The 14,837-nt window shown below is 45.9% G+C and overlaps 1 protein-coding gene across 3 annotated transcripts in view; it reads right to left on the reverse strand.

Annotated features, from left to right (window-relative positions):
* The window catches only part of TBX5 (T-box transcription factor 5), a 96,949-nt gene that overhangs the window by 35,912 nt on the left and 46,200 nt on the right, over nt 1-14,837 (reverse strand). Inside the window, exons 1-2 of one of the 3 annotated variants that reach the window (XM_083717371.1) lie at nt 12,263-12,455; nt 3,410-3,588 (exon numbers count right to left, since the gene is read on the reverse strand). In XM_083717371.1, coding sequence (XP_083573497.1) covers nt 3,410-3,556 — 147 coding nt within the window. In that variant the 5' untranslated portion in view covers nt 3,557-3,588; nt 12,263-12,455. Of the gene's footprint in view, nt 1-3,409; nt 3,589-8,018; nt 8,633-12,262; nt 12,456-14,837 lie in introns of those variants that run through there. The other 2 variants (XM_083717369.1, XM_083717370.1) reach the window with 2 other exon arrangements.

Here is a 14,837-nt window from a genome sequence, read left to right on the forward strand (position 1 = left end):
CCTTACGGGTCCTGGCCAGAGATTTCCTTTATTGGGTGCAGCTATATTCCTCCTCCTCCTCCCCTCCCCCCCGCAGCTCAGTGCGGCCTACGTGATTTCCGCCCCCCTCCACATTTTATCCCCACAGCAACCCTGTGAGGTACGTCGGGCTGCTGTGCCCAAGGTCACCCAAGTGAACATCACAGGGCTGAGCGAGGGATTTGAACTCGTGCCTCCCAGGTCCTGGTCCAACGCTCTAACCGCTTCCCCACACTGACTCTGAGATTACTTGGCACAAAGGCGCGGTTCGTAGCCTACTGCGTTTCTGGTTCAGGTTCTGGGAAGCGAGGCCAACTCAATGGAGGTCAAGTTGAAAGTGCATTGGGTTAAGACGTCCAAATGCACAAATACGAACTCGCCTCCGCGGCTTTCTCATGTACGTACACGCCTGTTGTCATAATCATCCACGCTATTTTATTATTTCCATTAGCCAGATACAGCTTCATCTACATATCTGCATCTCTACCCAAAAAATAAGGATAATTATAATAATATATCCGTGTCATTAAGGGCAGTGTTCAATCAGTTTGTCTGTTTTTCCTTACCCGCCCTTCACCAGACGGTTCCAAGGCAGTTTAATTGAAAACACCATTCAACTACAATCCTATGCACATATCCGTGGGAATAAGTCCCATTAAATTCAATGGGGTTTTCCTTCTGAGTAGTCACATTTAGGATTGCCTTGCTGAAGAATTGTGATCCTGTTGAAAGCTGAGCACGTCTAAGCCCGCGGAAAGCAACTGAGAGGAGAATCCCACCCAGTGCCTAGGACGGCAGCCCTGTTTACTCGGGAGAAACTTTCTTTGTTCAACTGAACTTACTCCCTAGTAAGTGTGCAAAAGGACTGCGCCGCTCCTGGGTTCCTCATTTCCGATGGGTACAGTGGAAATGCATTGGAGATTACCGAAGGTGGGGGTTAAATGTAACATTTAGGAAGCAGAAGTTCAACTCGAATACTGCAATCCTATGAGGCCCATTGTAATCAATGGGATTTACTTCTGAGCGTGCCTGCATGCATTGCCCCCCCCCCCGCCCATCAGCCTTGCTTCCCTGACACACTGGACCTCCCAAAAAAAGAGAGAAGGGGATAGGGTTCCCCTTAGCTATCAAGCCCACCATTCAAAATTTGACCCGATCGATTAATAGCAGATTAATCAACCTACACTTTAGTTGACTAATCGACTGGACCGCTGCAGCCGTGCTGCGCATCAGCTTCGTGCTGATGGATCGTTTCGACAAATGGAACGTTGGCTTATTCCCTATCACAAGCCGGGAGAGCTCGACCGTGCGATCCTACGCATATTTATTCAGAAGTAAGTCCGAACTAGTTCGAGGAGGCGAACGCTTGAGAAAGGCTGCAATCCTACACCCACTTGATCTCGAGTAAGCCCCACCGAATCCTGACTAGATAGCGATAGGATCGCGCCTTAAAAGTGCCTAGAACCTCTACCGGGGTCATTTCTTTATTTGGAATATGTTTATACTAACTTTTCCAACATCAAAAGTTCTCAATGCCGTTTACACAGCAAAAGGTGGCTTAGAAATCTTTCCAGTCCCATAATTTTTGTGTTTAAAAACTGGTCAGTAACTTGTAAACACGGGGACTCCGCATACGCGCATTTACCTACGAGTAAGCCCTACTGAACACGGTAGGAATGGGGAGAGCGCCATCCATGGTACTTAACGAGGCTTGCTTTGGCCTAAGAGATTAGGCCACCGTACATTTAAAGGACACTCCCCCCCAAAGAATCCTGAGACCTCTAGTTTGTTGTGGGTGCTGGGAACTGTAGGTCTGCGAGTGAGTGAACTACAATTCCCGTTGGGAGCGGAGGGACATGCTTTAAAATGTATAACGTGGAAGGGAGGGAAAGAAGGAGAACGAGGCAGCCATGCTGATTTCCCAGTTTTGTGATGCCTAAAAGAGAAATCGTTTTTTAAAAAAACAAAATAACCTAAATATAAATAAAAGAGCACACCCCATTTCGCGGGAGTCGCTTCTGCATCGTGATCCGGATGCATGGTTTTTTTTAAAAGATCCTGAACCAAAGACTCACTCCCATCACAAACGGCAGCGAAGCAACTCGCTAGAAGCAGCCGAAGCAAGGGTAGATATCAAGTCCTCCCGGCCAAGCCAAGAGCATACTGCATATATATTTGCAGTAATGGGCTGGACGGAGAGGAAGGATCGGTTTCGAGAAACCAGATGTTGGGACGTCGAGAGACAGACCCAGCCCGAAGGATCAAGGCTTGAAACCTCGCGGTCGTAAATGTATTGCACGCTCAGGCACTCCCTACACACGCGAACTTTTATTTTTTATTTTTTTCCTAAATATCTCTCCTTCCAACCTCTGGTGTTTGGATGCAAATAAATGTACTTAATTCTTTATTCGCGAACGGCTCTCGCCGCACACGTATATCTCGGGGAGCGTCCTCACGATCATTTAAACCAGATTCGTTCCCAGTTCCCTTTCGACTTCCTTTTCTGCGACCCTTACGCCGCCCTGGCAGTGAGGAAAGAGTGTGACGCGGTGCGCCTGCGTACGTATTTGCATTTTACTGCCGGCGCAATCTATCCAAAGCGACCTTAGTTATTGTGGTTGTAAGCAAGAATCTGGCGATGGCAGTTTATTCCGGGATCGATTGACGCGGACTGCGCGGCTGGCTTACATAACCAGGTCTACTACAAACTGTATTTGAGGCGGGAGCCAGGAAATGAATCCGAATGGGTATTACAAATACGAATATTTTCCCTGTCCTTTAACGGTACCCCCAAATTTTCCTGCTTGCGAAGGACGGTCTCCTTCAGTCAATAGCCGTGCTCGCCTTTCTGCATAGCAGAATCAACGCATTCCAGACTCCATCTCTCCAAATATATATATATATTTCATTGTACGTGATTTTTGGGGCGGAGATTTTTATATTTGTCTTATTCCATTGTATTATCTTTCTCCAATTGTACCTTTACAGGTGGGATTTACAGTGAATAATAAATAATGAAATGAAACTACCTTTCAGCGCAGTTTTAACCACGTCTACTCAGAAGTAACTCACTTGAATTAAATGGGACCTACTCCCAGGTCAGTGGGGTTGTTACGACTGCAACCTAACTAACCTATTATTATCATTCATCAACGTTAGCCCTACTCAGCGAAGACCTAATGAAGTGACCCCCCCCCTCATATTTATTGATTTTAATGGGCCTACTCTGAGTAGGACTGTCCTTGGATACACAACCCATTACTATTATTATTATTATTATGAATTAAAAGAACAGAGGAGGAGTAATGGGGTTGTCTCTCATTAGTTCCCACTTTCCCAAAGCATTCCCACCCCCTGCCTCCCCCCATTTGTGCCCACTGCGGCGGCTTACCTGTTGGGTGAAGGCGGCCTGGGGCGAGGAAGGTTGTTTGCTGCTGGCGCCCAGCTGACTCTCCGGCTTCCCGTCGCTCGCTAGCTCCTTCGTGTCTGAGTCGACCGGCGTGGCTGGGAGCCCGAAGCCTTCTTCGGCATCCGCCATGTTCTAGGCTGCTGAGCCCCCCCGCCCCACTCCTGTACAACAGAGAGAGAGAGAGAGAGAGAGAGAGAGAGAGAGAGAGAGAGAGAGAGAGAGGAGTGGTGAGTCTTGGCGGTGGTGCAGAGAACGAGAAGAGACCCACGGTCGCGTCCCCTCTTTGCCACCGCAACAGCGCTGGATTTATAAGCTAAACAAACTATAGCTTAGGGCCCCACTCTCTTGGGGGGGGGGGCAAAATTTAAAGGGGAAAAACCTGGATGCACTTTGATAAAATACATATTTTGTTATGTGCGAATGGCTTTAGATACCTATAAGGTCCATAAATTACCATATAGCATATCTTCAACACAAAAAACGACGACCATTTGTTGTTGACAAAGGACAGCTTGGACATATAAAGGGCCCCATTGCTTTCAGTAGCTTAGGGCCTCATCAAACCTAAATCCGGCCCTGCCCTGGAGCGAGGGAGACCGAATGATGGGCGGATAAGCCGAGAGAGAGAAGGTCCACGGCTGCCAATTCAAGGCCGGTTATACCCGCGTTCCTCAAAGGCCTACGCCTGCCCCCGCTTCAAAGACCAGGCCCTAGAAGAGAGGCTTGTTTGGAGATCCCTGCTGTCTCCCTTCTTTTCACATCGACAGGTTCCCAATCTTACAGATATACAGAAATGTGTCTGTGCTGCGCGTAAATCTCCCGTGCATAGGCCATCCCAACACACAAACAATTTTAAAACTTATATGATACGAGGTAAAATTCCACATATGCTAATGGTAGAAAAATGCAACCTGTGCCGTTAATGTTCAGAAATAATTTTACACCATTTATCAAATATATGAGAAAGAGACAATTACTTACAAAGTGCCGTGAAAACTTACGAACTATCTAAAATAAAGTGAACTTGCAATATCAGTACGTTCTTTCAAATTCTTGACTCTATTTTTCGTTTTTTAAATAAGTTCCAGAAGATTCAAGAAAAGGGTAAGTTCAGCGTTCTTCCCCGTAGCTGTGTGGTGCCGGGAACAATGTTGTACATACGCTAATAGAGCTGTGAATCGTCACAACCGCAATCGCATTCTGTACCTATGTGTACAAGCTCTTGTGTATATTGGGTGTGCATATTGGATCAATGAAGCTTTCTTACAGCGATCTCCGTGATTGCAATAGCCCCATGGATACTTACTGGGGAGTGAGACCCCTTCCAGTGAATGTGATTTATTTCTGAATAAATTTGCACATGTTCAGGCTGCTTGGGCTGATAGACCCGAGAAATCTGTGGGGCTTAAGGCATGTAAGGATGTCCAAGACTGAAACACATTCTTGCGCTACTTGTTTTGTTGGGTCAGTGCGTCTGCTAACCTCCTTTTCACACATGTGTCATATGTGCAGAAGCACAATGTGTGCACGTGTGTTGATTAGCACACAAATACATATTCTTTACGTACACAAAATATACATGCACACACGCAAGCATGAGTGTACTGACACGTACACATATTCTATATGTACACAAATATATGCACACAGAGAGGCATACATATACATACATTTGGGTACACACACAGATTCTATAGTAACCAAAATATTACACATGTACACGTGCAAGCATGGATATGCACGCATATGCATCTTCCGTGTGTACACATGTATATTCTGCATGTACTCATAAAGCAAGCATGTGTATATATACCCGTGCGTAAAACAAAGAGAAAGATTCGTGCGCACACATCTATGTACACACAGAGACAGCGAGGTCAACAGAGAAAGTGGTATTGACCTTAGACGTCGAGTCGCGGAGGAAGCGTAGCAATGGACTTCCGTTGGAAGGCGTGTGTCAATTTCATACAGAAAAGGCCCAGAAATATTTCATACAGAAAAGGGCCAGGCAAGATTTCCTTGATAAAATAGCACACACACCCCTCCCACCAGCACCGCCAAAGTGGGAAGCACTTTTCCAGCAGAGGCCAATTACTGATCCATGCCCCCCCTCCAATGATTTTTCATTTCTGTGTCCAAACAAAACAGCATGTATCTACAACTGAATATGCTGGTATATTGGGGGAGGGGGAGATATCCCTCATCAAAACGCGACAAACTTCGCGGGTTTAAAAAGAGCCGAGGACTGGACCCATGTGAACTGAATAATGTGGACTTTCTTTTTTGCCCCCAAAGAAAAGGGGGTGGGGAAGAGAGATTTCCTCTGGTAAAATGAGAAAATTTGAAGCTGTACAATTCGCTCTATAGCAAACCACGTAGAAAATGGCCATTACTTGATGCTGACGACGACGACAAGGCCTTGTCTTTACTTTTAGGGGGAAATTATATAATTTTAATACTGTAATGTTAAAATTATATAATGCTATAATAATGTTCTCGTTTATTAAATGCACCTCCGGCTTTGGTCTTTGTTCGTGTTTTTGTTTTTGTTTTTTTTGTTTTTTAAAAAAGGCCATCTCCTAAAGATCAGTATGAAATAACGAAGGAAGGAAATTCCAGCAAATCAAAAATCAATTTCTCATACCAGTACCCTAATATATGTATTTTACTTGGAATATAATTCCTTGGTGCTTGCTTCCAGGTAACCGGGAATGAAATGGAAGACTCGGTCAAGTTAGCCTCTACAAAAATCTCTACTCCAAAGCAAACCCCACTAAATTCAATAGAACTTACTCCCAGCTAAGCATGTATCTAGAATTGCAGTCCGGATCCCACTTACTTACTTAGAAGTAAACCTAACTGAAACACAAAGCGACTTGTCTTCTAATGAATCAGTGATTAATAATAATAATAATAATAATAATAATTTTTTATTTATACCCCGCCCTCCCCAGCCAAGGCCGGGCTCAGAGCGGCTGAGAACCTATATTAGAACCTATAGGCCCCTAACTTTTCATTGCTGCTTTTCCCTCCTCAGTTAAATCTTTAGTACATTTTCTAAGAAATGTCCACCGAAATCAAAAGGGTTTGCAGCTGCCTTTTAATAATACAGCCGCTTGAAGAAGAAAAATAATTGAAATGTACGGGAAATATTTTCTATTACTTCAAGTTGGGATGCTAGTACAACTCCAGGGAACAGAGCATTCTAGTTTTAAAGAAATAAAGGAAAAAATATCATATGTTGAATCTAGTTTCCAGAATATTACAGCATAGACTGGATATTTGAAATAATCCAACTGCCCTGTTTCCCCGCGCCTACATCTTTAACAAAACAAAGCCCGCGAATTGTAGAGAAACCAGAACGAGCGTTTCGTGTTAGTTTTTAATTAATAAAAATAATTAATATATCAGCTCCTTTCACCAGCATTTAAGAAAATTTCTTTAAAGGAGAATTTAGCCTCAGTGTGAAAATAGCTTTAAATTCGCGTGGGATTTATAGGAAAAACACCACCACCATCCAGTTTCAAACCGCTGAACCTAGGGAGTTAAAGTCATGGAAGTCTATGGGGTTTACTTCCGAATAAACAACGGTAAAATGGGACTGTAGGAATCATTACAAGGGATGTGCTCGCGCCCCAGCTATAGACATACAGAGGTGCTGCTCTACCTCACCTCGGAAACGCTAAAGTTCCAAGTGGGGTTAGCGGGAGGCAAGTGATTCAGAGTTAGAAAGCAAGGCGGTGATCGGGCTGAAATCACTGAACTGCTGGCCTGAGGCTACATTAGAGGAAGGGTTCTCAGAGATTTCTAGACTCAGAGAGGAGGGTGCCAAATGACTCAAGATCAATGCCTGTTCATTTTCTGTAATTTCCCCTAAAATCCCCCCTCTAGCTCCGGGCGTTGGGAGAGACGAACGTGGCAACGTATCAGGCGTGTGTGAACAAAACAAGCGCCAGAGGAACGCCTCTCCTAACCTTAAATCGCTCTCGGAATCGGCACAGAAGGTTTTCTCGTGGAAGAGTTGGGCCAAGAAGGCTGGCGGTGCGGGGGGGGGGGGGGGGCGGGCGGGTAGAGAGAGACTGGGGGGGGGGGGAATATGAATGAGACCCTCTTGTTTCTCCCTCCGAGAGTTGCAGAGAGGCAATCCGCCTTGACAGAACCAGGCCGCGGCTGGATGAAAAATGCAGCCAGCCAGCTCGAGCCGAGCAGGGAACCGCAACTGCTCGGCCAGGCGCTTCGGGGAAGGAATGAAATGGAAAGGGGGGCACCGCTCCACACACACACACACACACACACACACCAAGGTGCCTGTAAACTAGATCGCCACCCCCTCTGCAAGATCGAGGGACTAACTGGAAGATCTCTCCCTCTCAAAGCAAAGCACCATCTCCAGCTGTCTTGCTGGGGCCTTGTTTTCTGGCTCGCTTCTCTCTCTCTCCCTCCTTCCCTCCCTCCCTCCCTCCCTCTCTCTCTCAGTGTGTGCGTGTGTGTATGTCACCTACACACCGAGAGGTCCGAATCTCCCCTCTGAGCCTCGGGCGCCCCCCCCCCCCATGATCGCGCACCGGAGCGCGAGAACAGCCCTCGTTACCTTCTAGCTTTGCCCGGATCCGGGCAGTCACCGCATCTCACTCACAAAGCCCTCAGCCTGGACGCAGCATTGCCGCCGCCACCGCCGCCGCCACCACCATCAGCCATCTCCTTGCTGTATTCTCGCCGCTCCAAATGCAATAAAAGCAGAGCCTTTCCTCAAGACAGCATCAATGAAATGATGTGAAGGGCGAGAGAGGACGAGGGGGGGAGGAAATGCCCTTCCCCTACTTCTCCCCCTCCCCTCAAAGAAAGAAAACCCGTCCAGTCCCTTCTCTGCCTCCCGGACACAACTCCTGGTAGCGCGCAAAGGAGCGAGTCCCTCCAGGCGATGCCTTCAGGAATGAGAAGGGTCCTCGCCTTCTCCACGCAGCCGAGAACCGCGTCCTCTCCCTGGACGCTTACAGATTCCCGGAAAGACAGCTGCGAGGGAAAAGTTCGGGGTAGGAGCGATGGCGGAGGAAGCCCCTAAAGAGCAGGTTCGCTTCTTTAAGGCCGCGAAAGAGCGAGCTCGGCTGAGGAAGACGGAGCCCTGCGCGTCTCCAACCAAGTGCGTTGAGGCGAAGGGAGCGCAGCGTCTCGAGCGAGCGCCTAGCTCGCTCTGGCCAACCAGCTGCGCTGGTGCAACGGGAGGCTGGCGCTCTCTCGCTCTCCCCCCCCCCCTTTTCCTATCCTATCCTACCCTCTCCCTTCTTCCTCTCCTTTTTTTCCCAGCCTGATTTTCCCTCCCAGGCCACAGGAAAAAAAAATCTCACAAAGACAGTCGGAGGGATCTCTCTGGATTCCCTCCCCGCTTTGCCTCCTCCCCCCTCCTTCCTCTCCCCTCCCTCCTTTCTATCCATCTTTCTTAAGCAGAAAGAAAAATTCAAAGCTTCAGAAATCCCCTTTCTCTCTTTTCTCCCCCTTTTTTTTCCTCGAAAAGAAAAGAAAAGCCGTTGGCTTTTTTTTAAAAAAAGAAACAAAAACCCACACCTAATACAAACCATTCCCCTTCGGCTTCCCCTCTCCAAACCAGCCTGACTTCTCTCCTGCATTATATCTAAGGAAATCATTTTTTAAAATAAAAACAAAAACGCATCTGTTCAAAGGGAAACGGTGCTGTCTTTGTAAACCAAATCACACGGCGGTAGTTTTCGGGTTGTTCTTATGGGGAGAGAAATAAGACCACTGTCATGTTGTACTGTATGAGCGATCTCCCAGGTTATTTGAGGATCTACTCCTCCATATGTATTTTGCCATGGGTCCTACCACCGTATAAATAAATACATCTGATCTGATTGTCATCTCCTTGTTACTAACAATGATTATTTTTACTGCATCGGTATATTTTTTTTAAGGACCTCCACCTCCCTACGAATAATCTCACCCTCTTTTTCTAAAGAAATAAAGAATGTATAGGACACACACACACACACACACACACACGACACACACAGAGAGAGACTATATACATATACAAGCTCCAAGAACCGCCTTTACTAAAAATAATCAACCCGTCAAGAGAGCTGAGGATGCGGTTTTTTGTAATCTGTCTTTCGCTTCTCTGTATCTTAACTTTCTTTTCTTTTTTTTTCAAATGTATTATTTTGAGGGTAAAGTTGAATAGGTCAAAGCGAGGATAAACAGCCTCCCCGACTCTTTCTGGAATCTGAAAAGAACCAGGTTGATAATAGCCACGTGTGGTCATTTTTTATTACTATTTTTTTTAAGAGTTTGGTATAAAGGATCATTATTTAGCAGTCTTTGAGCTCTGCCTCCGCTTTCTTGAATGATTCCGTGTCGTTCTCTAAAATGGAATTTGGAGGATACCGAGAGATTCAGCGCCTCTCCAACTCAAAGAGTGCCCCATTTGCAGACCGTCGGAATTTCTCTCCCCGGATAAATTGGGGATTAGGTTGCCACGCACCTAGGAAGAAGTCAGCTTCATGGAACAAAGTGGAGCTTCCTGCCGAGTAAACATTACAGGGTTGCACGATTAGGCAAGGCGAGCGAAAGGCCCGTTGGAGTCAGTGGGGCTTACTTCTGAGGAAGCAGGCATAGGATTGCGCTGTAAGCCTCGTTGCAATTCAAACACTGATCCCTCAACATTCGCGCTGGAAAGTTCATCTCGTCCAATAAGGCGCGATCTGCTTGGATCGCTTTTCGAGCTGGGGGTAAAAGCGGGGGGGGGGGGGCTGAAAGTGGAGATCAGTCAAGCCTCGAGGGGCGAGGAATTCTGTGGAGTTTGCTAGCACCCGATTGCAAATCTTTCCCATTCGTAATCCCTTTGAAAAGCAACGTGGGCTGCAGGATACTGCACCCACATAATGCCTTGCAAAATAAAAACCCTGAGCATGAGAGTAAGGCATGTAACACACACACTTCTTGTTTTTATTCTGCGGACACATAAACAGAGACTTCAGCTCACCTTCTAATATGTTAAAATATCATATACCCGAACCACATGCATTAACATTCATTATGTTGCAAAGTGTGCGTATACGTTCGTGTATCATGCATTATAGATTGGTATCATTATAGATTAGTACCCTTGATAATAGAGTTTGTGTTTTAATACTAACGTTTTGCGTATATATGCATGCAAAAATGATTGTATATTGATCATATGCGTGTGTATACAATTCACAACTCCACCTTAATATTGTGTTGGTTTGTATAACACACAAGAACAGCAACAAAAACTTAGAAAGAGAATCCTAAACTGGTACTGTATATGTATTGCACATTTTAGAAACCGCCCGAACATTTGGCCCAACACCAGGCAACGTTTAGTCCGGGGAAAATTCCATGGATTCTACTGTATTTTAATTACATCCGGGTGAAAATCAGTGGGATTTTATTTCTCCGCTCGCTGCAGAATTACTCTGGAGAAATGCATTTTCGCCTATCGAGTTAAAGCTTGATGCAGAAACTAAATCAGCCTCCAACTTTCTTTCCTCTCTGTTCATGAAAAATATCCGGAGAGATATATGAATAGAGATTAGATAGATAGATAGATAGATAGATAGATAGATAGATGATTAGATAGATAGATAGATAGATAGATAGATAGATAGATAGATAGATAGATAGATAGATAGATAGATGATAGATAGAGATAGATAGATAGATAGATAGATAGATAGATAGATAGATAGATAGATGATTAGATAGATAGATAGATAGATGATAGATAGATAGATAGATAGATAGATAGATAGATATAGATAGATAGATAGATAGATAGATAGATAGATAGATAGATAGATAGATGATAGATAGAGATAGATAGATAGATAGATAGATAGATAGATAGATAGATAGATAGATAGATAGATAGATAGATAGATAGATAGATAGATATTATCGATTACTGTATTGTTTCCACAGCACATTTTCAATATACAAAATGCCTTGGATTTTTATTATGTTGGTGTATGGGTGTGCGTATGTATGCGCGCCTGTGTTTCAAACCTCCTTCGGTTTTGAAAGAGGAGGCTCTTTCTGAGATTTGCTTATATCTTCCAAACTTTCACCAAACCCTGCAAGTCCTGCAGATAGCCCCGCAGCTGGAAAAATAACTTAAACCACCCGCGACTGTGTGCACGAAGTTCCACAAAGAACAGAGGCCAGAAGCTGTTGTTCAACAAAGACAACCCAAATCACAGTTCAAACATTATTATGGGTATAGAGGTGCACACGCACGCACACTGAGTAAAATACCACGAGCTGAAACGCGTAGGCACACGGCCTGCTTCCTGAGCTCTATTCGGCCCGGCTGAAAGCTACTTCAAGTCCAAAGGCTGCTTCCAGAGACTCCAGCTATGAGCTCCTTTCTCAAAACTAGACTCTATGCAACATATCTGTAAGCACGACCATCTTTAAAATCAATAAACAATATCTATATATGTATATATTTAAAATCGATAGGCACGATCGAGGCGCTGAGAATGATGTTTCGGGGCATCTATACCGACAGGGAGGCAAAACCACGTGCTTAAATCTCGCCCCCACTGAAATCCATGGGAATCCAGGGCGCTACAGTTCGGACCGGATTCTGACCGTTCATTTGGCACGGTTCAGTCCCATCATGAACCACCGGACATTCTGAAAATAGTAACAATACAACATTCTCTCTCTCTCTCTCTCTCTCTCTCTCTCTCTCTCTCTCTCACACACACACACACACACACACACCAAAATCCACCATTGCTGCATAGAAGAGACCGATCCCTCCCAAACTCTGCTAAAAGGACCATCTCTCACCTTATGAAACCCAAACCAGCTATGCAAGGGCTCCGAAGCAGAGCTGAAGACGCCGCAGACGACCACGACGATTTCTGTCCCTGCTGCTCCAGGTTCAAACAAGACCAAAAAGATTCGTGGGGAATCTCCTGCGGAGGTAGCGCCCTTCTAGGATCTTGTCAAGGCGAGAGACAGACTTGCCCAGCCTCGCGAGCGATTTGTGGCCTCTGACAAATTAAATATTACTGTTTATTACCAGCCATACTCCAATAAAATAAAGCGGGTTCGAGGCGATCGCTCCTATCTCACCAGCGCCTGCACCTATAGGACACGGAGACGTCACCGCGCACGCAACCGGCCCCTTTGTCATGCTTGAGCGCAGCAGTAATGGAAGGTTAATTTGTGTTCTTCTGCTTTAAATCCCCATCAGTCAGTTTCCCCCTCTTCTTCGTCTTCGTCTTCTGGATTTTTTTTTCCGTGGGGGGGAGTGCTAGTTGCATTTGGGAGGAATGTAGCTCTTTTGGAAGGAGGAGGGGGCGTGCTAAGCGGGCAGAAAAGGTGGGGGGAGATATGGAGGACTGAAAACCCAGATTCTCGTGGACTACATGGAGGGCCAACTGGCCCTATCGCTAGACCGCACTTGTGGTGGAATTAAACCGCATGATGTGTCTGCATGGCTTGTCCTGTTTCTATATATTATGGGGAGCGTGGAGAGCTGCATCTTGCAAAGGCGATCTCGGCAGATCCGATCTCAGGAGCCCATCTCTCTCTCTCTCTCTCTCTCTCTCTCTCTCTCTCTCTCTCTCTCTCTCACACACACACACACACACACACACACACACACAGTGAGAGAGCGATATTTGGGTAGATCTGACATCGCAGGCACTCTGATCTCTCCGGGGGTGGGGAGCAAGAATACTGACCTTATAGCCTCCTTTCTTTCCTGGTCCCAGTCCCCAAATTTACTGTCAGTGGAGATGGGGGAAGGTTTTTGTTTCGTTTTGCTTTTTTTATCATGTACATTTTTGTAACCCCTCTCTTGCAGATGTTTCGCAAGCTGGCCTTGGCAATCGTTCGCCCTTTGCGAGCACAGCGTGCTAGAAATGGGATGCTTTCCCCAGCAGGAATTGAGACGGGGGGGGCGCTGGGGAGAGGCAATAAATGGTTGCTGGGGACTAAAATAAAATACGAGATGAGCCCAGGTCCACCGGGAAGACTGGAAGATTCCGCATCAGGATCTAGCTAGGAGGTAAGAGCGGGATAGGGTGGGTAGTCCCGGACCCCAAGTCGGACCCTTGAGGGATCCCCATTTCCAGAACGGCTTTGAGGTGCTGATGTCCTCTGTTGGCCGGCTGGATTCAGTCAGAGGTTTCCGGCTGAGCATTTGAGGCAAGGCCCATCAGAGGGGCCTGAGTACCAGTCTGCTGGGGGTGGGGAGTTGGGGGGAAGCGGCAGGCGGAGGGAGTGAAGCACCTCAGAGTTGCTGGTGGGCATCAGGTGAAGACCCCCCCCCCAAACAAAACGGCCGCAAGGAGCGACTGAGAGCAATCCGTCTCCTCTCTGCGTGTCCTCACTTCAAAGGATGCTTGTCTTCCTATTCCATCCCGTTGATAATTGACTCATAAGGATGTGGGGGTGGGGTGGGGGTGTTTTAAAAAAGAAATATTCCTGCGGGCCCTTTAAAAATTGGAGGCCTGGGTCATTTTCAGAACAAAGTCATCCCAGTAATTAGGGACCGGTCCCCTCCTCTTGCATATTTGATAGGCCAGCCTTTATATTCTAGGCTGACGATTTGTGTGTGTTTCTTTGCTCCTTTTAATGGACCTAGATCGTGTCCAACGTTTCCCCCACCTGATTCCAAAGAGAACCCCCCAGTTTCTTATGGTTGAAAATAAAGAAAAGGTTTTACTGCTTTCCATGTTGCAAAGCATTGGACGGAGAGGGTCCTCTGCGTCCATTTGGTAAAATATAGGCTGAACATCACGACGAGGCGTGCTTTAATAGAAATGTAATATAAGTGAGTTTTGATTAAATTGCACATTTCCGTAGAACTATGGCTGGGATCCGTAACACAAACAGAACTAAGCCTCGATGAGCTCTGTGGGGCTTGCTTTTGAGGAATTATCTCGAAACAAGGGAGTTTCTTAATGCAGCCCTCGAAAGCATTTAAAGCAAACCTACATTAGATAATATATGTGGATGACTGGTCTCCTAGCTAAACAGCTCAATAAGCACTCAGCTCGATCCTAAACATACTGGCTCAGAAGTCCCTTTGAGTTCAACGGGACATGAACTATAGGATGAGCACAGCCCGAAGGGATTTAGTAAAAAAGCAAACAAAAACAAAAAAAACCTTGGACTTCTCATTACCTTGCGACTGGTTGTTCCTAATCAAGGCAATAATTATCTTTTTAAAAATTTAAACCTAAGCACCCCCTGGAAGAAAGCCCTGTAGGACACAACAGAATTAACTTCTGCGAAAATGTGTGTAACTTATTGCGCTGTAAGTTCGGGCTTCTCTCCCACACAATGGACCAACATAGCTTCCTGCAGTAATTGTACGTCTGTATTGTTTTCCCCCCAATCGATATCTATT

The sequence above is a fragment of the Podarcis gaigeae genome, assembly GCF_964106915.1.
Source record: "Podarcis gaigeae genome assembly, chromosome: 16".
Classification (NCBI taxonomy): Eukaryota; Metazoa; Chordata; class Lepidosauria; order Squamata; family Lacertidae; genus Podarcis; species Podarcis gaigeae.